The following is a 27,244-nucleotide window of genomic DNA, read 5'->3' on the forward strand; positions in this document are numbered from 1 at the left end:
ATATAGAGGCTTATCTCACTAGCGGTAAGATAGATACTGCCTACAGGAAAATTAAAGAGACCTTTGGAGAAAAGAGAACGACTTGTATGAATATCAAGAGCTCAGATGGAAACCCAGTTCTAAGCAAAGAAGGGAAAGCAGAAAGGTGGAAGGAGTATACAGAGGGTCTATACAGGGGCGATGTTCTTGAGGACAATATTATGGAAACGGAAGAGGATGTAGATGAAGATGAAATGGGACATATGATACTGCGTGAAGAGTTTGACAGAGCGCCAAAAGACCTGAGTTGAAACAAGGCCCCGGGAGTAGACAACATTCCATTAGAACTACTGGCAGCCTTGGGAGAGCCAGTCCTGACAAAACTCTACCATCTGGTGAGCAAAATGTATCGGACAGGCGAAATACCCTCAGACTTCAAGAAGAATATAATAATTCCAATCCCAAAGAAAGCAGGCGTTGAGTGATGTGAAAATTACCGAACTATCAGTTTAATAAGTCACGGTTGCAAAATACTAACGCGAGTTCTTTATAGGCGAATGGAAAAACTGGTAGAAGCTGACCTTGGGGAAGATCAGTTTGGATTCTGTAGAAATATGGGGACACGTGAGGCAATACTGACCCTACGACTTTTTTAGAAGCTAGATTAAGAAAAGGCAAACCTACGTTTCTAGCATTTGTAGATTTATAGAAAGCTTTTGACAATGTTGACTGGAATACACTCTTTCAAATCCTGAAGGTGGCAGGAGTAAAATACATGGAGCGAAAGGCTATTTACAATTTGTACAGAAACCAGATGGCATTTATAAGAGTTGAGGGGCATGAAAGGGAAGCAGTGGTTGGGAAGGGAGTGTGCCAGGGTTGTAACCTCTCCCCGATGTTATTCAATCTGTATATTGAGCAAGCATTAAAGGAAACAAAAGAAAAATTTGGAGTAGGTATTAAAATCCATGGAGAAGAAATTAAAACCTTAAGGTTCGCCAATGACATTGTAATTCTGTCAGAGACAGCAAAGGACTTGGAAGAGCAGTTGAACGGAATGGACAGTGTCTTAAAAGGAAAATATAAGATGAACATCAACAAAAGCAAAACGAGGATAATGGAATGTAGTCGAATTAAGTCGGGTGATGCTGAGGGAATTAGATTAGGAAATAAGACACTTAAAGCAGTAAAGGAGTTTTGCTATTTGGGGAGCAAAATAACTGATGATGGTCGAAGTAGAGAGGATATAAAATGTAGACTGGCAGTGACAAGGAAAGCGTTTCTGAAGAATAGAAATTTGTTAACATCGAGTATAGATTTAAGTGTCAGGAAGTCATTTCTGAAAGTATTTGTATGGAGTGTAGCCATGTATGGAAGTGAAACATGGACAAGAAGAGAATAGAAGCTTTCGAAATGTGGTGCTACAGAATAATGCTGAAAATTAGATGGGTAGATCACATAACTAGTGAGGAGGTACTGAATAGGATTGGGGAGAAGAGGAGTTTGTGGCACAACTTGACTAGAAGAAGGGATCGGTTGGTAGTAGGACATGTTCTGAGGCATCAAGGGATCACAGATTTAGTATTGGAGGGCAGCGTGGAGGGTAAAAATCATAGAGGGAGACCAAGAGATGAATACACTAAGCAGATTCAGAAGGATGTAGGTTGCAGTAGGTACTGTGAGATGAAGAAGCTTGTGCAGGATAGAGTAGCATGGAGAGCTGCATCAAACCAGTCTCAGGACTGAAGACCACAACAACAACAACAACAACAACAATGGCACAGTACAGTAAAGATTAGCTAACTCCTAAAGAGGCATAAAATTGATTCAGTCATCAGGTCTCCAGAAAAGATCTGACAACTCATGAGGCCTGTGAAAGACAACATATGCCTCAGAATGCCACGAGTATGTAAAATGCCATGTGGATGTGTACAGTTTTATGTCGGACAGACTTTGTGTACTATTGAACAGAGATGTGTAGAACACAGTAGTTGTTTTCATCTTCAGTACCCTGAGCATGCTCTAGAAAACAGATATTGTATTGCATTTGACAAGACATCTGTTATTACAGGAACTAACAGATGCTGGGATACCATCATAAAAGAAGTGATTGAGATAAAAATTTGTGACAACACCCCCAAATAAAGACAGTGGTCTGCAACTAAGCACGACTTGGGATCTCTATCAGAAGGTTGAAACGGGCACACAATGGAAACATTACCTTTGGAGCAAGCAGTGTAATGTCACAAAAGACAGCACAGCTGTATAAGGACAATCAGCAACCAAAATATAGCCACCACTTGACAATGGAAGAATAGTACTGAGCTGAAAGCTTGTGAATTTTAAACCACTTGACACGGCTAGAAGCTTGAGGCAATTTTATCTCTGCAAACTCGGGCATTCATAAAATATTTTCTGATACACAGTTCTTGGCCCAGAAAATAAATGTTCTCACTATTTCTTAGACAGTGAATTGTAAAGATTGATAATCTACTCTACCACAGTGATGCAATTGTTTAGTTTTAAAAATATGTGAAACCCACACCTCCATTGCCACAGGAAGATTCATTGTCTGATATTATGCAATCATATACAGTGTACTGACAAAAGGGAATTGACAATTTCATTTCATCATTGCCTGCCTGCTGGTGTGAGGAAGCATTCCTCTGACCTTTGAACTGATTTACCCAGCTGCCCATAGAGAGACTACAGTTTAATATGGACTCCAAATCAAGGTGAATCCTGGCATTTTTCACACTAACAGGTAACTGTCAGATTATGAAATAAGCAAAAAGTGTCAGGAAAAATCTTAGAATCAATTGGAGATTGGACCCTGGACATTTAGCTTTGTACTCTGGCACTTACCCTCTAAGTCACCTGGCCACACTAACAACTATAGTACATGAATTAATCAGGAGACTTATTTTTTATCAGTTTTAATAAATGTACTCCAAGAAATTCTCTTGTGCTACTCTGATACATTATTTATTTTATATTTATACTGAACCGTCTTTGACCCCCCCCCCTCTCTCTCTCTCTCTCTCTCTCTCTCTCTCTCTCTCTCTTTCTCTTCCGCCTCCTCCCTCTCCCTCTCTCCCTTCCCCCTCCCCCCCCCCCCTCTTTCTCCCCCTTCACAACAAGTGAGTGCTCCTCGTCTTGCTTCATCTTTGTAATATTCCCTAACCCATCCCTCCTTCCTCCTTGAGGAAGAAACTAGCACTTTCTAATTCCAGGACTAGTTGTCTGCACTTTTAAAAGTGTCTTTGAGTGGCATTAGAAATTTGCCACCTGAAGGTAATTTCTGACGACCCTTTTTGTCTCTGTAAAGTGCTTTTTATGGGTCAGTTCTATGATCACATCTGCCTAATCAGCTGGCACTCTTTCTTCATTCCAAATGTTGGCCATGCGTCAGTGTATTTGTTTCACAGTTGTATCTTCTCTCTTTTTAAGTAGTTCGGCTTCTATTCTCTCTCTCCCTGCAGCTTTGTTGTTGGTGTTTTTGTTGGTTTTGCATTGCGACTACTGTCTCTGTCAATGTTGGTGGTGCAGCTGAGTTATCTTCATTCTGATATTTGTGTTATTCCTCCATTTCTATACTTCCATATTCAACATTTAAAAAGTTCTCAAAATATTCAATCAAAATTTCCATATCTGTTGCTCTTTCTGAAACTGTATTTTAATTTTTTATGTCTTTAATGCCATTTATCCATGGGATACATTATTACTTTCAGCTTGTTAACTTTCTATCCCTGCTGTTCCTTTCCAAATGATCTCCCTTATGACTTTAGCACTGGCGTCTCCAACAGTGAGCTTCATATCGTATCCTGTTGTCTTATTAATTCCCTCATCATGTTTTTCATAGAAACATTCTTTCTTTTCATCCTTTGCTACCTCAATTGGAGCTAGTAGCATAAGTGTTATTATATTTGTGAATCTACTACTTAGTTTCCTAACAACTATTCTGTTATCAACTGCTTGAAAATCAATTACTGCCACTGCTATTCTTTTACCAAATGTGAAGCCTACACCGTTGTTTAAATTTCCATCTCCCGAGATCCTCTGTAGTATAAATGTGTTGGTATGTTTCCAGCTTTCCTTTTTCTGGGCATCTAATTTCTTGTAGCAGTGTTAAATCCATTTGATATTTATCAATTTCTTCTTACAGAATATGGAGAACCTCAAGTGATGCAACGTTCTAAAGTTCTACATTCCACATTGTAAGTCCTTGTTCATAAACTGTTTTTGATATTTCTTGTTTCCATTTTCATCCACACCACATTCTTGATGTTTCATAACAAGTTCCTTTTGATGGGACAAATTGTTAGGCAGTGCCCAAACTCGAATCTGGAGGACCAGTAAAGTTATTTTCTCAAAGTGAGTACATCAAACATCAGACCAAAAGAAATACAACACGAGATAAAAAAAAAGGTGTCACAAGGTGACAGTAATCATCAGTATGAATGCAGAAATCAGGTTCACACTCTGAAAACTAAGTGGAAAACTGGCTGACATGCCTCTAAACTGCAAAGTCGGAACCCTTTATATGAAACATCATGTGAATCATTTAACCCTCAAGGGGGTGTGCCTATGTATAAATTGTGGCAACCACAAATAACATTGTTTTGTACTGTTCCATTATTGCTTTACAGATGTGAGCCCACATCTATTCCGTCATTATTGCTTCAGCCAACACAGTGATAATCTATGTTGTTGTATGCCCAAGTGAGCAGCAGTAATATAAAATAAACAGCAAGCCAGGCGAGAACAAAAATTACGATCCATGCAAGAAAATGACTCATATTCCAAGTTAGGAGCACAACCCCCTAATGAGGCAGTTCCCTATGAGGTAATAAGTGTTTGATAGGGATCTCAAGTTGATTCCGTATTTCTAGATTTCTGGAAAGCTTTTGACACCGTTCCTCACAAGCGACTTCTGATCAAGCTACGGGCCTATGGGGTGTCGTCTCAGTTGTGCAACTGGATTCGTGATTTCCTGTAAGGAAGGTCGCAGTTCATAGTAATAGACGGCAAATCATCGAGTAAAACTGAAGTGATATCAGGTGCTCCCCAGGGAAGTGTCCTGGGACCTCTGCTGTTCCTGATCTATATAAATGACCTGGGTGACAATAGGAGCAGTTCTCTTAGGTTGTTCGCAGATGATGCTGTAATTTACCATCTAGTAAGGTCATCCGAAGACCAGTATCAGTTGCAAAGCGATTTAGAAAAGACTGCTGTATGGTGTGGCAGGTGGCAGTTGACACTAAATAACGAAAAGTGTGAGGTGATCCACGTGAGTTCCAAAAGAAATCCGTTGGAATTCAATTACTCGATAAATAGTACAATTCTCAAGGCTGTCAATTCAATTAAGTACCTGGGTGTTAAAATTATGAACAACTTCAGTTGGACAGACCACATAGATAATATTGTGGGGAAGGCGAGCCAAAGGTTGCATTTCTTTGGCAGGACACTTAGAAGATGCTACAAGTCCACTAAAGAGACAGCTTACACTACACTTGTTGGTCCTCTGTTAGAATATTGCTGCACGGTGTGGGATCCTTACCAGGTGGGATTGACAGAGGACATCGAAAGGGTGCAAAAAAGGCAGCTTGTTTTGTATTATCACGTAATAGGGGAGAGAGTGTGGCAGATATGATATGCAAGTTGGGATGGAAGTCATTAAAGGAAAGACGTTTTTTGTCGCGGCGAGATCTATTTACGAAATTTCAGTCACCAACTTTCTCTTCCGAATGCGAAAATATTTTGTTGAGCCCAACCTACATAGGTAGGAATGATCATCAAAATAAAATAAGAGAAATCAGAGCTCGAACAGAAAAGTTTAGGTGTTCGTTTTTCCTGCACGCTGTTCGGGAGTGGAATGGTAGAGAGATAGTATGATTGTGGTTCGATGAACCCTCTGCCAAGCACTTAAATGTGAATTGCAGAGTAATCATGTAGATGTAGATGTAGATCTGATGCAACTGTGCTGTTTAATACTCTGAGTGTGTCATTACTGTGCGGTAACACTTGAATGTGGTATCAGACTGGTACAATGAAAGTTTAAACAGTGATTTAGTTCATATAATATAAGTTTATTATATCACTGTTTAATTAAACTAATCTAACTGTGATTTTGCTCATACATGTTTTCCTTGGTAACATAAAGTCAACTATCCTTTACGTGTGTATAAAGTATACCACGTGCCCACTCATGTTATGAAATGCAGTGTGCCCACTTGAAGGTTAAATGACCTTGCATGAAAATCTCCTGGCAAAGTCTCCCTTCAAATTACCATCTTTCTCGACAGATCTGTTTAGAATGCCTCAAGTCTCAGTGCCTGTCACTCACCACAGTAAGTTTTCCCTCATGGTGTGCACACCAGATTATCTTGAGAAAGGTCTGTGAAGGCTTAACACCAGGTCTCTTTGTTTGTAACAGGAAGGCCTTTAAGCCCCACACTCAAGTGACATGATGTCTTCAGCTGTAACTCAGTGTTTAAGCAGGATACCCATTTCAGAGAAGAACACATTACTCGTGAACTGCACATGTCCACCTTCTGTGGCTTTTGGCAAAATCTAATGATTACAAGCCACACCTTAACTGGAACCCTTCTGCCCAGAGTGTCAGGGTGGGAAGTAGTAAAGTAATTTATCAGTATAACTTCTAACTAATTTTAAACTTGTTAGTACTGCACATGCTGTTTTTTTATGAAGTGAGTTGCCCCTTGGAAAAAATACTAAATGTAAGTGAAGGAAATTTTAAGAAAAAAGAAAAACAATTATAAGTGAAGGGGAGAAAACACAATGAGCTTCTTCCTCTGGCATATTCTTTGTGATTGTTTACCTTTTAGGATACTGTATCGCAATCAGTAAAAATAGAAGCCTTACGGAATCACTTTATTGTCCATCCGTCTGTCTGTCCGACTGTTAAGACCCCTTTTTCTCAGGAACAGGTAAAAGTATCTAGTTGAAATTTGTGTCAAATACTACAGTCTACAGTCCCTTGGTGGTGTAAGATATTGAAGCTTCTAAGTCAGTGCAATCGAAAGATACGTTTTCTGTAAAGGTTCCTTTTTCTCAGGAATTGACACTTGACACAGGTATAAAGTTGAAATGTATGTCAAATACTAAGCTCTACAATTACTCGGAAGTGTAAATAATTTAAACTACTTTGTCAATGGAATCAAAAGATAAGGCTATACATAACATATTTTAGCCACACAGAATTATTATTATTATTATTATTATTATTATTATTATTATTATCCACATACATAATTAAGTGCACCATAATAGTCTTGCTTTCCTTCACAGTGAATTATTGCATTTCATTCCATATCTCTCAGTTTTTTAATATCTCTATTTGTTCTCATAAGAGTACCTCCTTAACTGTTGGTTCCCCCACATCAAAATATCTTCAACCAACAGCAATAACTCCATGTTTCTTTCTCTTGAGCTTCTTTTTGACTCTTTCACAATTTCAAACATCACCAGTATAAATAATAATAGTGACACCGCACTTCGTTATTCAACAACGAAGCATTGCTGAACCAATCAATTCTTCCAGTTTGAGCCTGGGCACAGCTGAAGCTTTTGTCGTACATTGCTTGAAAATTTTCAGTTGTTTGTTTTCCATATACAGGGTGAGTCACCTAACGTTACCGCTGGATATATTTCGTAAACCACATCAAATACTGACGAACCGATTCCACAGACTGAACGTGAGGAGAGGGGCTAGTGTAATTGTTTAATACAAACCATAAAAATGCGCAGAAGTATGTTTTTTTAACACGAACCTACGTTTTTTTTAAATGGAACCCCTTTAGTTTTGTTAGCACATCTGAACATATAAACAAATACGTAATCAGTGCCGTTTGTTGCATTGTAAAATGTTAATTACATCCGGAGATATTGTAACCTAAAGTTGGCGCTTGAAACCTCCGACATTCAGTTGCGTGTGGTAACAAACACGGGCCACGGTCGGCGAGCAGCATCTGCAGGGACATGTTTACGATAACCACCGTGTTTACGAGTGTGGCTGTAGTGCACTGTTGTGGTTTGGTCTAGCTGTCGCGGTGTCCGCATGTAGCGCTTGCTGCTATTATTATTCTGCATTCGTCTCCGCACGCAGACCGTGGCCCGTGTTTGTTACAACACGCAACTGAACGTCGGAGGTTTCAAGCGCCAACTTTAGGTTACAATATCTCCGGATGTAATTAACATTTTACAATGCAACAAACGGCACTGATTACGTATTTGTTTATATGTTCAGATGTGCTAACAAAACTAACGGGGCTCCATTTAAAAAAACGTAGGTTTGTGTTAAAAAACATACTTCTGCGCATTTTTATGGTTTGTATTAACCAATTACGCTAGCCCCTCTCCTCACGTTCAGTCTGTGGAATTGGTTCGTCAGTATTTGATGTGGTTTACGAAATATATCCAGCGGTAACGTTTGGTGACTCACCCTGTATATGAGCATTTACTAAGTCAGGAAATGTCATCACCAGATCTTTCCAGTACTCTCAACACCTTCCCATCAACTGTCTCATACCAAATACTGGATCCACTGTTGAGCTACCATATTGAAACCCATACTGCTGCTCTCCTAACTGACATTCATCTTTTTCTCACAATCTTCTTTCCAGTATCTTCATTATTTTTGCTGCTTGTGATATCAGAGTGATCCCTTGGTGCTATCACATACTTTTCTGTCTCTAGTATTGAACACTAGAATTAGTATTCCCTTTTCCTATTCTTTAGGTGCACATTTCTGAGTCCATGTGCATCTTAGCAATCTATAAAACCTATGCATCCCAGTAGGTACAGCTGCGTTTATCACCACCACCATCATTTCATTTATCCCCAGTGACTTTCCTGTTTTAATTCTTCTCAGTGCTAGATCTGCTTCTAACATTGTAATGTCTCTCTCTTCTCCCAGGCCCAGGTCCCCATGCCATACTTCTGCACCCATTTCAGAACTGTTTGTCACATTTAGTAGATTGTCAGAGTACTCTTTCCATATTTCCGTATTTCCTCTGGTTTTGTTATTAGCTCTCTATTTTCCCCTTTTACCGGCTTTGTGTAAGTGTTTTTCTTCCTATTACTCCTTGTAATTTCATGCAGCATCATTTAACCCCCAGTAACATCCTTTTCCAACTTGCATGTGAATTCCTTCTTCCAGCTTTTCCTCTTGTCTTCTGCTATCACAGTCTTACAATTCTTTTTACTCTTCTGGTATTTGCTTTTTACTTTCTTCCTTTTTTACGTGTGTTCTATTTGTGCATGCTTTCTTCTTTCTTTTTATTGCTTCCTTCACCTTCTGATTCCACCATGGTGTCTCCTTATCCTTTGCCCTTCCAGGCATTCTGCCATAGGTGTTTTCTGTGGAGCTTACAAACACATCTTTGAACTTAACCCAATTCCTCTTCCAGATGTCCACCATCAGTGCTTGGGATTTTAAGTTTAAGTAACTCCCTAAGCTTTTCTTGTACCTTCCTATCTTTTAGTTTCCCCACTTCTATTTTCTTCTTCCTATCTGCCTTTATTGTGTCCATATTACCCATCCTCATCTTTGTCACAACTCTTCGATGGTCTCCATCTTAAGCTTCTCCTGGGATTTATTTTTTGGCTTTTTTTTCTCCTTGCACCACATGTTGCCCACAATCAACCATTTCTTGTACAAAAATCAATCAGTTTCTCTCCTTCCTCATTTTGTCCTCATATCCATATGGACCAATTAAACCTTCTATCCCTAGCCTTTCCCTCCCACACATGCACTCAAGTCACTCATCACTATCACTTCCATATTTGTAATTTCATTCCCTTATTTTTCTTGGTATTCTTCAATGTTCTCCTCTTTATATCTCCTGTCTGTGGTGCATATTCTTGGATAAAATCCTTCACTCCATTATTTGTCCTCAGCCAAATCTTCATCATCCTGTCACTTGTGTATTCTACTGCTTCCACCTATTCTTGTAGGGTTGGTTTTACTATTATACCCATTCCATTTTTGGCCCCTTGTCCGTTGCTCCAGTAAAGTGCATATCCTTTCCTCATTTTCCTCCTTCCTCTTTCCTTCCACCCAGCTTCAGTAACCTCCAGCATTTCTACATTTTCTGTCTCCATGAAGTTTATCAGCTCTTCTGCCTTCCCAGTCAGGGTCATCACATTAATGATGCCCACATTCAATGAGTTTGTGACTAGTTGTCCACTTCTCACAGTTTCCCCACCACCCAAAGAACTGTATGCTGCCTGCAAGCTATGCCCCAATTTTATCTGAAGCTGGTTTTTGATTACCATTCCATATACAGGCTACTATTATGATGAGACTCCCAAAGACATTTTAGAGCTACCACCAGCATAAGCTTAAGCCACAGCTAATGCAGAGAAAAGATGCCTTTTGTTGCTGCTCCTGTGGAATACATACACTACAGGTTATATAATATTAAAGTTCCTCCACTTTTTCTACTATTGAGACTTTTGTATTCTTTTCTGCTTTCAAAACCACTGATTGCCTTCATTAAATAGAGAGAGAGAATGAGAAATGAAGATGTTAGGAATGAAATTAGAGCTGAAAATCTGAATGACAGAATTGAGAATAACAGATTAAAATGGTTTGGACATGCGAAGAAAATGGAAGAATACTAAAATGAATGATGGAGGCCAAGTTTGAGGACAAGAGGGACATCTAGAGCAGTATGGATTTATTCAATAAATACAAGTTTAAGAACATAGAATCAGGACTGGAACAAAACAGTTATAGAAGAAGAATGGTCGAAGACAGAGGAAAGTGGAGAAGTACCATAAATTGCTCAATTTGGCCTGATGCTGGAGATAAAGGAGAAACGAACACAACAATGACATAATTAAGTTTGCCACAGATCCCTCAGAGTGTGAATCCTACGTGCACTTGTTTAGTTGCTATTTATTTATTTATTTCTTTATTTTTAACCATTTTCTGGTCTGTGTAAATGACAGTATTTTTGTGTTTGTTAATTTATACATGCTGAATCTTTCTGAGCTCCATGGCTGTTATTCAGTTAATAATTGAGGGAGACTGCAACAAACAACACAGGTTTGGCTGGATGTGATCTCCCTCAGCAATCTTTATTTTTATGATTGCTTAATTACTGTCATTATAACCGTTGTCACAAAGCGTTCATTTTCTCATTTCTTCCCCCTCTTTTATGATTTCCTCCCCCTCTATATTTATATTGAGAAAGGAAAAAAAACTTCATCTGCTTCATAATCTTATATATATGAGCTTGCTATCTGAGACCAAGCACTTTGTATGTTATTCTTGTATTTAGCTGCGTTGGAGTGGTACAGTGTAATTAAATATTTTAGTATGGGTACAGATTATACTTAACAACCAGAATAAATTAATAATTGATTCCTTTTATTGACCCCCCCCCCCACCCTCCCTTGACTCAGATGATACACTTGCTGAACAGTTCAAAGAAAACTTGAGTCTCATTGCAAATAGGTATCAGACTCATAAAATTACAGTGGCGGTGACTTCAGTCTACCCTTGATATGAAACTTCCTGGCAGATTAAAACTGTGTGCCGGACTGAGACTCAAACTTGGGACCTTTGCCTTTCACACTCAAGTGCTCTACCACCTGAGCTACCCAAGCATGACTCACGCCCCATCCTCACAGCTTTAATTCCGCCAGTACCTTCTCCTACCTTCCAAACTTCACAGAAGCTCTCCTGCGAACCTTGCAGAACTAGCATTCCTGCAAGAAAGGATATTGCGGAGGCATGGCTTAGCCACAGCCTGGGGGATGTTTCTAGAATGATGTCTTGGTCTGGCACACAGTTTTAATCTGCCAGGAAGTTTCATATCAGTGCACACTCTGCTGTAGAGTGGAAATTTCATTCTAGAAACATCCCCCAGGCTGTGGCTAAGCCATGTCTCCGCAATATCCTTTCTTCCAGGAGTGCTAGTTCTGCAAGGTTCGCAGGAGAGCTTCTGTGACGTTTGGAAGGTAGGAGACGAGGTACTGGCGGAAGTAAAGCTGTGAGGATGGGGCATGAGTCGCGCTTGGGTAGTTCAGTTGGTTGAGCACTTGCCCGCGAAAGGCAAAGGTCCCGAGTTCGAGTCTCGGTCCGGCACACAGTTTTAATCTGCCAGGAAATTCATATCAGCGCATACTCCACTGTAAAGTGAAATTTCATTCTAGAATATCCTTGATGTGTTGGAGAAAATACATGTGTAAAGTCGATGGTAGGCATAAAGCATTGTCCAAAAATCATACCATAAGCTTTTTCCAGAAAATTGTTAGAGCACTTACTGCAGGAGCCCACTCATAGTGCAGATGATTGTGAAAACATACTTGACCTCCTAGCAACAAATAATCCTGAGCGAATATGGAGCATTATGATGGATAGAGGGATTAGTGATCATAGGATCATTGTAGTGTGTGTGATTGCCATAACATCCAAAGCCACCAAAAATAAATGCAAAATGTATCCATTTGAAAAAACAAAAATTCACCTGATGCCTCCCTAAAAGAGAGTTTCAACTTGTTCCATTCTGACTATGTAAGTGTAGATCAGATTATGTTTAAATTAAAAGACACAGTATTGACAGCAATTGAGAGGTATACACCAATAAATTAATAAGAAATTGTTCTGATCTCCCAAGGTACACAAAACAAGTCAGAACACAGTTGTGGAAGTAATGAAAAAAGCATGCAAAATTAAAAGAATGCAGAATCTCCAAGATTGGTGATGTTTTACTGAAGTTCAAAACTTAGCATGGATTCAGTGTGAGATGCTTTTAATGGTTTCCACAACAAAACTCTGTCTCAAAATCTAGCAGAAAATCGAAAGAGGTTCTGGTCATATGGAAAGTACACCAGTGGCAAGACACAATCAATATTGCCACTGCACTATAGCAATGGTAATGTTTCTGGTGACAGTGCCACTAAAGCAGAATTACTAAACATGGTTTCCCCAATTTCCTTCACCAAAGAAGACAAAGTTAATATTCCAGAATTTTAATAAGAACAACTGCCAACATCCATACTTAATAAGTTAGATTAGGTAGCCTTAGAGTAGTGAAACAGCTTAAATCACTTAATAAAGGAAGGCCTGCAGTCCAGATTATATACCAGTTAGGTTCCTTTCAGAGTATGCTGAAGCAATAGCTCCATACTTACCAATCATACACAACCATTTCCTTGTCAAAAGATCCATACTTAAAGACTGGAATGTTGTAGAGGACACACCAATACTAAAGAAAGGAAACAGGAGTAATCCGCTCAATTACAGTCCCATACCACTAATATTGGATTTTGGATCATATACTGTGTTCAAACATTATGAATTATCTTGAAGATAATGATTTATTAACAAATAGTCAACACAAATTCAGAAAATGTCATTCCTGTCAAACACAACTAGCTCTTTATTCACACAAAGTAATGAGTGCTATTAACAATGAATGGCAAATGGATTTCAGTTTTAGATTTCCAGAAGACTTCTGACACCATTCCTCACAAACTATTTCTAATCAAATTGTGAAGATATGGAGTATTGGCTCAGTTGTGTGACTGGATTCATGATTTCCTGTCAGAAAGGTCACAGTTCATAGTAACTGACATAAAATCATAAAGTAAAGCAGAAGTGATACCTGACATTCCCCAAAGAAGTGTTATAGGCGCTTTTCTATTCCTGATGTATAAAAACAATTTAGGAGACAGTGTGAGCACCCCTCTAAGATTGTTTACAGATGATGCTCCCATTTACCATTTTCTAAGGTAAGCTCTCATTTACCATTTTCTAAGGTAAGCTCTCATTTACCATTTTATAAGGTAATCAGATGATCAAAACTGGTTGAAAAATGATTTTGACAAGATATCAGCGTGGTGTAAAAAGTGACAACTGAATCCAAATAATGGAAAATGGAAATGAGCATTTGGCGTCATTGGCTGGGAGGCCCCTTGCGGGACAGGTCCGGCCACCTTGGTGCAGGTCTGAGCGACCTGTGCGGCGGATGGGGGATGAAATGATGATGAAGACAACACAACACCCAGTCTCTGAGCGGAGAAAATCTCCGACCCAGCCAGGAATCGAACCTGGGCCCGTAGGACGGCAATTCGTCACACTGACCACTCAGCTATTGGGGCAGACAATCCAAATAATGAAAAGCGTGAAGCCATCCACATGCGCACTAAAAAGAGTCTGCTAAATTTTGCTTACATGATAAATCACACAAATCTAAAGACTGTGAATTCAACTAAATGTTTAGGGACTACAATTACAAATAACTTACACTCAAGTGCCAAAGAAACTGATATCGGTATGCGTATTCAAATACAGTGATATGTTAAGAGGCAGAATATGGCACTGCAGTCGGCAGCCTCTATATAAGACGACAAGTGTCTGGCGCAGTTGTTAGTTACTGCTGCTGCAATGGCAGGTTATCAAGATTTAAGTGAGTCTGAGGTGTTATAGCTGGCACACGAGTGATGGGACACAGCATCTCTAAGGTAGCGATGAATTGGGGATTTTCCCATACAACCATTTCACAAGTGTATCGTAAATATCAGGAATCTAGTAAAACGTCAGATCTCAACATTGCCTATGGTCAGAAAAATATTTTGAAAGAATGGGACCAATGGTGACAGGAGAGAATCATTCAACATGACATAAGTTCAACCCTTCTGTAAATTGCTGCAAATTTCATTGCTGAGCCATCAACAAGTGTCAGCATGTAGACCATTCAATGAAGCATCATTGATATGGGCTTTTGGAGCCAAAGGCCGACTCATGTACCACTGATGAGTGCACAACACAAAGCTTTATGCCTCGCCTAGGCCCGTTAACACTGACATTGGACTGTTGATGACTGGAAACATGTTGCCTGATTGGATAAGTCCCATTTCAGATTTTATCGAGTGATGGATGTGTACGGGTATGGAGATAACGTCATGAATCCATGATCCTGCATGTCAGCAGGGGACTGTTCAAGCTGGTGGAGTCTTTGTAATGATGTGGAGCATGTGCAGTTGGAGTGATACTAGACTCCTGATATGTCTAGATATGATTCGAACAGGTGACATACATAAGCATCCTGTTTGATCACCTGCATCCATTCATGTCCATTGTGCATTCCGGCGGTCTTGGGAAATTCCAGCAGGGCAATGTGACACTGCACATATCCATAATTCCTACTGAGTTGCTCCAGGAACACTCTTCTGTGTTTAAACATTTCCACTGGCCACCAAACTACCCGGACATGAACATTATTGAGCGTATCGGGGATGCCTTGCAATGTGCTTTTCACAAGAGATCTCCACCCCCTCGTACTCTTACGTATTTATGGACAGCCCTGCAGGACTCATGGTGTCAATTCCCTCCAGCACTACTTCAGACATTAGTCAAGTCCATGCCATGTTGTGTTTCTGCCCTTCTGCGTACTCACGGGGACAGGTCTACAAATTTCTTTGGTTCTTCATTGTAGATTGGAAAAGTCACACAGATATTGTTGTGGAAAAAGTGAACCGAAGACTGTGATTTACTGGCAGAACACTCAGAAGATGTAACAAGTGTACTAAAGAGAGCAGCTACACTACACTTGTCTGTCCTCTTCTGTAGTATTGCTGCACAGTGTGGGATCCACATCAAATAGGGTTGACAGAGGACATCAGAAAAGTTCACAGAAGGGCAGCTTCTTTTGTATTATCTTGTAAAAGGTGTGAGAGAACCACAGATATTATATGTGAATTGGAGTGGCAATCTCAATCTTTAAAACAAAGGCCTTTTTTTGTTGGGGGCAGGATCTTTTCATGAAATTTCAATCACCAACTTTGTCCTCCAAATGCCAAAATACTTTACTTTGTTGCTGTCCACTTACAAAGGAAGAAATGATCACTGTAATAAAACTAGAGAAATCAGAGCTTGCACAGAAAGATTTAAATTTTTGTTTTTCCCACAACTGTTTGAGAATAGAACAGTAGCGAAATAGCTTGAAGATGGTTTGATGAACCCTCTGCCAGGCACATAGCAGTGAATTGCAGAATAGTCATGTAAAAGGAGAACTTTCCCTTTCCTTCTTGGTATTCTGGTTGTGTGTTCTAGCTTTGGCTAATTTTAAACATCCCTCCCTGACCTCCTATAAAAAAATTTCCAATTTCATTCTGATCTATGATGAGCGAGTGAGTTAGCAATAACGTAAAACAAAGATTTGATTCAGTTATAAACTTCTCTGTTACCATTACTCAGATGTGTGCCGTATATAACACATACATCTACATTTACTCATTTGGCTAACATAATTTATAAATCATTTTCGAATGTCATTCATTGATTTATTTTCTCTATTAGTTAGCACCCATTTTTATAACTTGCACACTTTTCCTGATTCCTACCATCTTTACTATGTAATTATGTATTCCATCATTTATTTAGGTGGTATGCCATGCCATCACCACGAGAACTTGTGTCACCATCTGTTACACCAAGTGCTTGCCCAATGTTCCAAGTGCTTGCCACAAGACTGCACCAGTTGCAGAACTTACTGTCAGTGCCACTGTTCACCGAGACCTGGGAGGCTATAGCTTCAGAATTAAATCAGGTTCCTCAATTCACTTTATGGTATATTAGTATTGTTATCAGTGACTTATTTCTGTCCTGCTTATGCTTATATTTTGCATTATATTTTGCAGTTCATATATGAAGAAGTAATTCTAATGAATAGGTTTAATGAGGGTGGTGCAATCCAGCTGCAGTTTGACATGACTCAAAACCTTTTCCCACTGTTTGCACAATATACTAGTAAACCAGAGGCACATTTTGCAATGTGAGTATCTAAGTCTCTATAAAGTATCTGGTTTCAAAGAATGCAAGGAGTTTAAGAATGTAAAAGCTGTTGTGAACAGATGTACTTGGCATTTTTCATGCAGAACCATAAACACTTTCATGTGGATTTGAAAAGAAACAATGATAAGGTAAATGGTTTGAAAAGTGGCTGAAATGTGAAATTAACTTAAAATTGATACATTTAAATAATGAATTAGAAGAGTTACCCACAACACACAGACTAAAGAGACATACAAACCTTGATTAACATATTGGAATGGCCCTACTGAAAGCACTAAAAAATAACAACAATTTTTGTTTGATTTACTTCATTTCTCGCCGTATTCATTTCATTTCATATACAATTAATTAAACGTATTGTGTAAGAAGTGAGAACAGGCAGTTTTAATGCTCCAGGCACAAATAATGAGTACTCAAGAGGTTGATGTGTCGTTCGTACTAATTAAAGGTTGATAGTTTTTTATTCCTAACTGTTTCATAATAAAACTAACAAACTACTATGTAGTTAGTTACAATTTTCTTTATGATGATGACTGTTGCCTGTACTTCTTAAACTGTGGTGGCTTTTCTCTATGATTTAGCTGGATGTCTTCTTTTCTAGTTAATCTATCTCATGTAACTAGGAAACTCCAAACAACCTGCAGAAAATTTAAAAGAAAATTGTATTTTCTTCCTTAAGTATTCTCTAATTTCATATTAAATAAAAATTTTCTGTCTGTTTAGGACCAGTGCAACTTTCAGTTGTCAGAACCATTTATAAACACACGTGTGAAATTAAAGAACTTATTACCAACTTGTCTAATTTTTGTGCCCAACCAAACAAAAATTAAAATAATTCATGTTAAGAACTAATATAGTGTGTTCCCTCAAAGTTTCTCAACATTGTAGTCATCATTTTAGTTCCTTGTTTCCTAGGCTGTCTATCTCCCAGCAGCCAGCTGTACACAATGCCCCAGTGAATGTTTCTGAATAACTGCAGTAATATCACAAACAGTCAAAAATACAAAGAATTAAAAAAAACACAAACATTTTATCCTTCAGCTCACATAACTTATACATTGCTTGTAGGGGCATATAATCTCGGATTCAAAATCCCTCTCCCCCACCCTCACACAGACTACCTCTTCATACTGATTGTGAATTTACAAAATCTGTAGCCCTTAAAGAGTGTAATAAGTGTCATGTGAACCCATTGAGAGCAATACAGTAGAGTGAGTAACAAACAATAAATGAAGTACAGATAAATAATGATGAACGAACCAGTTAGTGTATAGATGTAATTCGCTATTGAAAAACAGTAACTTGTTTCAGATTCATTGGCCACAACATTTTTTCTTTAATTTACGTATTTTTGTAATCACATATTCTTGTATTTACATTATGAAAAGAATATTCATTTTCCCCTTACCTTCACACTGAGCTCCAGCGGGTCCAAAAATATGGAGTACAATAGAGAGGTTACATCCTCATGGCACTGAAGCAAAGTGAACAATCCTCTGCCATGTTGTATTTAGTCAAAATAAAGGGACATGTAATAAGGTGATGACAAGGTAATGTGTAAAATATTAAGAAATTACTTTGAACAGCTAAGTGAAAACTGTTAAGTACCAGAAATGAAATTATCCCTGATTATAGTGAGCAAACACTTCATATACTTTCTCTCTCTGCAGTGCACATAACTTACATACAGGTAAATAAAATGTCCAGTGCAAAACTGTGGCAAACTGCATACTTGACCATCCAGTTGCTGAACTAATGACTTCAACAGCTGCTTCTCTACATGGGCCATTTAGATACTACACTGAAGTGCCAAAGAAACTGGTATAGGCATGCATATTCAAATACAGAGACATGTAAACATGCAGAATACAGCACTGTGGTCGGCAATGCGTATATAAGACAAGAAGCCTCTGGCACAGTTGTTGGATTGGTTACTGCTGCTACAATGGAAGGTTATCAAGATTTAAGTGAGTTCGAATGTGTTGTTATAGTCTGCACATGAGCGATGGGACACAGCACCTCCGAGGTAGGGATGAAGTGGGGATTTTCTTGTATGACCATTTCACGAGTGTACCATGAATATCAGGAATCTGGTAAAACATCAACTCTCTGACACTCTGGCATGACTGCAGCCGGAAAAAGATCCTGCAAGAACAGGACCAATGACAACTGAAGAGAAACATTCAACATGACATAAGTGCAACTCTTCCGCAAACTGCTGCAGATTTCAATGCAGGGCCACCACCGAGTGTCAGCATGTGAACCAATCAACGAAACATCATTGATATGGGAATTTGGATCTGAAGGCCCAGTCGTGTACCCTTTATGACTGCACGACACAAAGCTTTATGCCTTGCCTGGGCCTGTCAACACTGACATTCAACTGCTGATGTCTGGAACCGTGTTGCCCTGTCAGATGAATCTTGTTTCATGTTGTATCAAGCGGATGGATGTGTACGGGAATGGAGACAACCTCATGAATCCACTGACCCTGCATTTCAGCAGGATATCTGTCAGAGCAGGTTGCTCTGTAATAGTGTGGGCCATGTGCAGTTGGAGTGATAAGGGACCCCTGATATGTCTAGATGTGACTCTGACAGGGGACAGTAAGCAACCTGTCTGATCACCTGCATCCATTCATGTCCATTGTACATTCCAATGGACTTGGGACATTCCAGCATGACAATGCAACACCCCACATGTCCAGAATTGCTACAGAGTGGCTCCAGGAACACTCTTCTGAGTTTAAACACTTCCGCTGGCCACCAAACTCCCCAGACATGAACATTATTGCGCATATCTGGGATGCCTTGCAACATGCTGCTCACAAGAGGTATCAACATCCTTGTACTCGCATGGATTTATGGACAGACCTGCAGGATTAATGGTGTCGGTTCCCTCCAGCACTACTTCAGACATTAGTCGAGTCCATGCCACGTCATGTTGCGGCACTTCCGCATGCTCGCAGGGGCCATACACAATATTAGACAGGTGTACCAATTTCTTTGGCTCTTCAGTGTACCTTCCAGAACTAGTTTCTCTGAACAACACAAGTGGGAATTGTCTCTAGAGCATGTGCTGCACTCTCACAATTCTCCTGACCTAAACCTCTGCTAACCTGTTCCCCACTGCCTCACATTATCTTTTTCCTTCTCTCTTCTGTTTATACCACTCCTGCATCCAGGTCCTGTGCAGCCTTCTCCCCTCAATCTTCCTCCCTCCATTGTTCTCATGTGGGCGTCCTCCCCCCCCCCCTCTCTCTCCCTTTTCCCCCTTTCTCTCCCCTTCCCCCTCCCTCCCCCCCTTTTCCTGCTCTTTCCCTCTTTTCCCTTCTCTCCCTCTTTTTCCTCCTCCCTATTTTTCCTTCTCCCTTCCTATTTTTCCACTCCTCTCCCTTTCTGTCTTCCCTCCCTGTCTCCTTCAGTATCACCACATTCCTCTCCTTTCTCCCCTCCTCGTCTCTCTCATATGCTCTACACTGTGAACTCCTTTCATATTGTGTAGCAGCTGAGTCATCTGTCAAAAGACCTGCCTACCATTACCCCACAACCTTCTCATTGTGTCGTGCCTCCTCCCATACCCCTCCCCATCTCCATCCTCCCAGGCAACTGCTTTAAATAATCAACTCGCCATCCCACAGGAGTGTATGTTTGTTGTCAGTGCGATTGTGTGCATGAATGTGTGTACTTCAACTAGAAAAAGAGCAAAAGCTCGAAAGCTAGTATGTGTTCACTTTTCTATTACATGTATCTGTGCACCGTGCACCAGTCCACTACAGATGATTTGTTTCCTTTCCCTTATTTTACATATTTTCCCTTCCAGAAATTTCCATTGATGTTATATAGAAATAATGTAGTCAAAGACAATTAGTTGATGGCATTCACAAGGAGAAGACTTGATTTGGGAAATCCAGTCCAGGATCCATCTTGTTGTGTTATATAACTTTTCCTATACAAAATTTATATCAAATTAAAAAAGTAGGAGATATATGTTGTAAAAGAATACGGAGTTCAGAAATAATCATTTTAGAAACAGTTTACTTCCATTATTACTGTATTATGTGGTAACATCTATTTGGAATAAGTGCCAAAAATTAACTTGTGCAAATATGTATTCTCTCACTTTCAAAAAGTGAGTGCACAAAAGAGTTACAGAATGACTAAATAAAGCATGGTGGCAGTACAGACTAGCACGGTACATAGCACTAATTAACTTGGATCACCCTTTATAGGCACTTTTCACTTTGGATTTATGTGAAAGAGAGAATTTTCATTTCATTACCACATAAAAACAAGATTTGACTTATTGCTTTTATTGAGAATTTAAGTTTTTAGAGATAAATTGTGAATTAAGTAAAAGCATTTGATAAAATCTAGTTTTTAACAAAAATTATAATATCATGTCCTTCTCATTCTTTTCAACTTCATCCTGTGTTATTGTCAAAAGCTAAATTTAAGGAGTCCCTCTTTTCATTAGTCTTACAATGTCTCATATTGACTGAAGATCTGTGGATTGATGTATATGCATTCTGAATAGTTGTTCTTTAAAATGAAATTATGTTAGAATGATTGTATCTACTCAGCAGTAATTCAACTTTAACATAATTACTATTGTTATAGAGTAAAGGAAGCATGCCTTCTGCTGAATCTACCCAGAGCATCTGCACATCAGCTCCATAGCATATTGGCAAAGGTGTGTGAGGATGTTGATCACGAAGACTTTATAGGTGGACGATCACAATCACTGCTGGAGGCTGGTATCCAGCACTTAACACCTGAAAGAGCTTTACAGGTTTTGAGTTTACGCATTGATGTCCGCCAACTGCCTTAATGTGAGACACTCACTTTAAACAAAGATGAAAATGGTACCCTTTTGCCACTTATAGTCTTAAGACAGTAACAGTGGTACCATGTATTTATAATGTCTGTTAATAATTTTGCTGAAAAAAAAGGAAAGAAAAATCATAATATTATCTTGTCATTATCTGCGAAGAACAATTTGGTATCCCTTTCTCTCTCACCCCCACCCCCTCCCCCCTGCCTCGATTCCTCCATTTCTATCCCTTTGTCGTTTATTGTCCTTACTTATATCTACAAACTTAAGAGCAGAGTCTCTTTTAGTGACTAGGCAATAATTTTTGAATTTGACATCATCAGCTTTACAACCAAACTTTTAGAGTGAACACCACAAATTGAAACTGAAAAAAGGTTTTTTTTTCTGTCACAAGAAGATACCATATAAAGTGTTATACATGATCAACAGTTTCTCAGATATCAGTAATAAATTAAAAAAAAAATGATTATGCATGAGAAGAAAAAATGCATGTGGAGAAAAGTGCATTTCATGATATTTTTCTACACTGACCACCTACTTAGCTGGGTGGTAACGTGCTCACCTCCCATGCAAGAGGGTCCATGTTTGATTCCTGGCCAAGTTGGAGATTTTCTCTACTCAGGGACTGGGTGTTGTGCTGTCTTCATCATCATTTCATCCTCATCACCAGCATGCAAGTCGCCCAATGTGGCATCAACTGAAATAAGACTTGCACTTTGCGGCTGAACTTCCTCGGATGGGGCCTCCCGAACAATGATGCCATACACTCGTTTCATTTCATTTCATTCCATTCTACACTGGAAAGAGCAATTACCATTTAGTCACTGTGGTTCCTATCAGCCCAGGAAATTGGCTTTTCTAATTGTATGCCACAGGGAGAAAGTTGAGAAAATAATTATGGAAGGCAAGTGAAAAACATTCGTAGTGTTATGATTATAACTGGTATTATATGTGAATCTATTTGATATATTGTCTATTACAAAGTGTATCTTCAATAATTATGGAAGAACTGTCACAAGTTTTAAAGCATATGAAGTGCAGAAAAGTTACCACTTGTGACTTCTGCACCTTTATAATGAATTTTAATTATTTACTTATTCCTCAGCTCTACAGCCCTTGAAGGGCCTTGGCCTGCATATCACAATATCCTGCCATTCTATCTGGTCCATAGCTTTCTGTCTCCATCCTCTGACACCCAGCTTTGTTATGTCTTCTTCAATGCTTTGTCATGTCTTCTTCATTTCCGTCCACCCATCTCTTTGTGGGATGTCCCTTCCGTCGTCTGCCTCCAGCCTTGCCATCAAAATTCTTCATACATGTTTTATCTTCCTCCATTCTGACCACATGTCCTGCCCACTGTAGTCTTCTTATTTTAATGGTAAAGACAATGTCAGATACTTCAAAAAGTTGTTATAATTCTGCATTCGCACAGATGCGCCAACCTTCTTGATCTTGTATTGGGCTGTATGTTTTATGCAGAACCTCTCTCTCCCAAATGTTAAGGATCCTTTCCTCATTTGCACTCATGGTCCATGTCTTGGCACCATACATAATAACTGCTCTTATAATTGTTTTGTAAATGAGGATTTTAGATTTTTGTAATAGAGGTGAGCTCCTAAGCGTGGGTATTGTGGCTAAGTAGCATCCATTGCCTGCTGCTATTCTAGCTTTCACCTCATTGCTGATGTCTCTGTGATAGTCGATCTGACGTACTTGAAGTCTCTCACCCTTTCAAACTCCTTGTCAGCTATCCTGAGATTTGATGGTTTCAGTGGTTAGTCACTGCCGTATACTTGGTCTTTTTGACATTGACTACCAGGCCAAGTTGCCTTGTACCTCTCTCAGTTATTGATGGGCATGAGACAGCACAGCAGTGTTTCATGCAAGTAATGCCACATTGTCTGCATAGCCCAGCTACTGCAGTGAACAATTAAAAATGGTTCCTCCTCTATCTGACTTATGACTTTTTCTAGACAGAGGTTGAATAGCAGTGACGAGATATTGTCACTCTGTCTCAGTCCCTTCTTCACTTCCACTTCTCTGGAGATTTCACTCTGTATCTTTAGCTTACAGTTGGTTTCACCAATGGGCTTCATAGTAAGTTTAACAAGCTTCTTAGGTATTATAGCCTCTTCCATCACATTCTCCAATCCCACTCTTGAGGTGCTACCATAGGCTTGTTTATAATCAATATGTTTATTTGATGTTCACAACATTTTTCAAGTAATTTGTGTAATGTGAATATTTTGTCAGTTGTTGACCTATTTCTTCTAAAGCCACTCTGATAGCCTCCAAACTCTCTTCCACATCTGTAAGCCTCATAGTTAGGATCTTGGGGAACACTTTATATGTAGTATTTAGCAGGTAGATTCCTCAGTAATTCTGGCAGTTTAAGTTATCTCCTTTTTTTATGTATGGGGCACATAATAGCTAGTTCCCGCTCCCTTGGCATGCTCTCCTCCTGCCAGATGGTCAGTATTACATTATGTATTGTGGTCCGTAGTGCTTCTCCACCACTTTTGAGAAGTTCTGCCTGAATCTGAACTTCTCCAGGTGCCTTATTATTTCTTAAAGTCTTAATGGCTTGTATCACTTCCTCCAGTGTAGGTTCTGGTGTTAAGATCTCTGGTCCATAACAAGTTATTTCCACCAGTTCTTCTAATTCTAATCCTTCTACTTCAGGTTTCAGTAAAACCTGGAAGTATTCTGCCCATCAGTCATGTATTGTATTACTCAGCACTATCAAATCCCCTTGTTTACTTTTACATATATTTGTTCTGGCCTGAAACCCGGGCTTTTCCTTCTTTAATCTTTTGGGACATTTCACTTACTTGCTTCTCTTCTCCTAGCTGTTCAATTTCTTACATTTTTTTTTCCTTTTCTAGTGCTCTTTTCTTCTGTCTGCAAACCCACTTAGCTATACGGTGCTTCTCATTATATTCATTCAGATTTGCTCTAGTTGTTCTCTGAAATAATTTCATTCATGCTATGTTATGCTCCTCAGTTCTTCTCATACATTCTTCATGAAACCAATCTGCCTTCCTTTGAGCCCATACAGGTCCCAAAACCTCTGCAGCTGCCTCGAGTGTTGCAATTTTACATTGTTTCCACATTATTTCTATATGTTCATTTGATATGTCAGTATCATTCTTAATCCCCTCTTCTATTTTCATCTGACATGCTCTCCGTACTTCTTCTAACTTAATTTTCTTAATGTCAAAATTCTTCTGTTTGTGGCCTTTTTGTTTACTCAATAGTCAGATCCTTTGCCTGTCCTTAATTCTCACTAGATGATGGTCTGAATTGCAGTCAGCTCTACGTTGGCTCCTAACATCCATTATATCCAATCCATGCCTCCGATCGATCAATATATGGTCTATCTGATTTCTAGTTTGCCCATCTGATGACAGGCATGTTTCTGTGTGTATCCTTTTTGTGTGGAAAACGTGTACTGCTGACAGTCACGTTTTTACTTATAGCAAAATTTCACTGTCATTTGATTAGATTAGATTTACTTTCACTCCAATTGATCCATAGTGAGGAGGTCCTCGAGGATGTAGAACATGTCAGATGATTTGATATTTCATGGAGACTGTGTCTTCCTATTGTTGACTGATAAGCCTCCTCTTTTCATATTTTTACATTCAAGTCTCCTATTAAGATCTTAACATCATGTTTGGGAGCTTGTTCATACAATTGCTCTACCTTGCTATAAAACTCATCCTTCTATTGTTCATCTGCCTACTCTGTGAGTGCATGTACATTTATAATTGTTTGGTTGAAAATTTTCCCTCTGAATCTTAATGTGGACATCCGTTCATTGATCGGTTCAAAGCACATCACAGCATGTTTCAGTCCTTTAGCAACCACAAAGCCTGTGCCGAAGGTATTTGCCCTCCCGCCACTATAGAAGATAGTGAAATTTCCTTAGTCCACTATATCACTTCCCTTCCCTGTAATTTCCTGGAGAGTCAAGAGCCAATAGTTTTATACCATAGCTGTTTACTTGCATTAGCAGCTGGCGTAGGGCTCCAGCTTGGTATAGGCTCCGCACATTCCATGTTCCTACGTACATATCTTTTATCTGTTTTTTGTTTGCTGGGATCATCATCAAAATATCTGTTGAGCTTATTCCTTTGTTGCAACAAGTGATTTTTACAGGGGAAGATTGTTAATCTTCTGCTCAACCATTTGAGGGGTTGCCCCTTACAACTTGCCAGGTAGCTGGCTCCATTTTCAGGGGAACATCCTCAGCCTCTGTAGAGCCCTCTACTGAGTGCAAGGCAGCAGTTGATGGATGGGGGCTCCTCTGCCTTTCTTCCATGCCATTGGCCCTCATACTTGCAGGTTTTGGTCTGTCCCAGGTATTTTATTTCCCTGGACCCTCCATACTGGATAACGTTCCCCCTCTGCCACTTGGGGAGGTGCCTGATGGGAGACCATCAACTCCACACAGGAAAACAATGCATGCGGAGAAAAGTGTATTTCATGATTTTTTCTACACTGCAAACAGCAATTTCAGTTTATTCACTGTGGTTGCTAACTATCAGTCCAGGAAATCAACTTTTCTGCTTGTATGCCACAGTGATAAAGTTGAGAAAATAATTATAGAAGGTAAGTGAAAAACATTTGTAGTGATATGATTATAGCTGGTATTATTTTTGGATCTATTTGATATATTGTTTATTACAATGTGCCATTGATTAAAATGTGTATGTTCAATAATTATGGAAGAACTGTCACAAGTTTTAAACCATCTGAAGTGCAGAAAAGCTACCACTTGCGACTTCTACAACTCTGTAATGAATGTTACTAAAGATATAATCCCAGAAGAATGAGAAACTGTCTAAGCAATATATTTGCTCGAAAAGGAAGATCGAAGTTAGTGTGAAAAGTGAAGAGGAACAAATCTAATTAATGAAGTGTATAAATTTTACATCAAGAATGTTGATAAGAAACTTAAGTTAATAGCTTACATAATTTTATCAGATGAAAATAATGGTTGTTCAAATTGGCGATTCTTTGCAGAAAACATTAAACTGAAACATACTCTAAAAAGACAGAGGGAGCTCAACTTGGAGACTTGTTTGGCTTTTATTTAGTCTGAAAGGCTTTTGACTCAATTGGATAGCAAAAAGCTATGGGGTTTAATGAAAGAAAGAGGTGTTCCAAAGCATCTGACAGTGCCTGTGATTAACCAGAATTCATGCACTTAGACACCACAGCACAATTCCCTACACTTTAACATTACAAAATATCTGTAACAAATTTTGTCCCACAGATATGTCCTGTAGAAAATTGACGTCAGAAGAAGGCAATTTGGCTGCAGTGTAAGCATATGGCTGACAAGTACCATCATTAAAGAAACTGTTGCTGATACAATTCCGAATGGGTTAAAGTAACTTTTGAGATAATGGAAAAGTTCTCCCTATAGTTGGCAGTGGCTAAAATGTCATATACCCTTTAGATTTCCTGTTTGCACATTATGCAACAGGTGACTTGGAAAAGCATATAGTAGAACTGTTTTACAATCAGAAAACCATTAATGTTACAAGGATCGCCCCTTGGCCACTGGTTGCCACCTAAACTGCGTCCAAGTTC

At 39.2% G+C, this 27,244-nt stretch overlaps 1 protein-coding gene across 1 annotated transcript in view; it reads left to right on the plus strand.

The window, feature by feature from the left end:
• LOC126161905 (RAD50-interacting protein 1) overlaps positions 1–21,777 on the plus strand; it is a 120,397-nt gene extending 98,620 nt beyond the window's left edge. The window contains exons 10-12 of the mRNA XM_049918067.1: positions 16,400–16,565; positions 16,657–16,790; positions 21,430–21,777. Coding sequence (XP_049774024.1) covers positions 16,400–16,565; positions 16,657–16,790; positions 21,430–21,640 — 511 coding nt within the window. The 3' untranslated portion in view covers positions 21,641–21,777. The remainder of the gene's footprint in view (positions 1–16,399; positions 16,566–16,656; positions 16,791–21,429) is intronic.
• Positions 21,778–27,244: the final 5,467 nt, after the last annotated feature.

The sequence above is a fragment of the Schistocerca cancellata genome, chromosome 2 (assembly GCF_023864275.1).
Source record: "Schistocerca cancellata isolate TAMUIC-IGC-003103 chromosome 2, iqSchCanc2.1, whole genome shotgun sequence".
Classification (NCBI taxonomy): domain Eukaryota; kingdom Metazoa; phylum Arthropoda; class Insecta; order Orthoptera; family Acrididae; genus Schistocerca; species Schistocerca cancellata.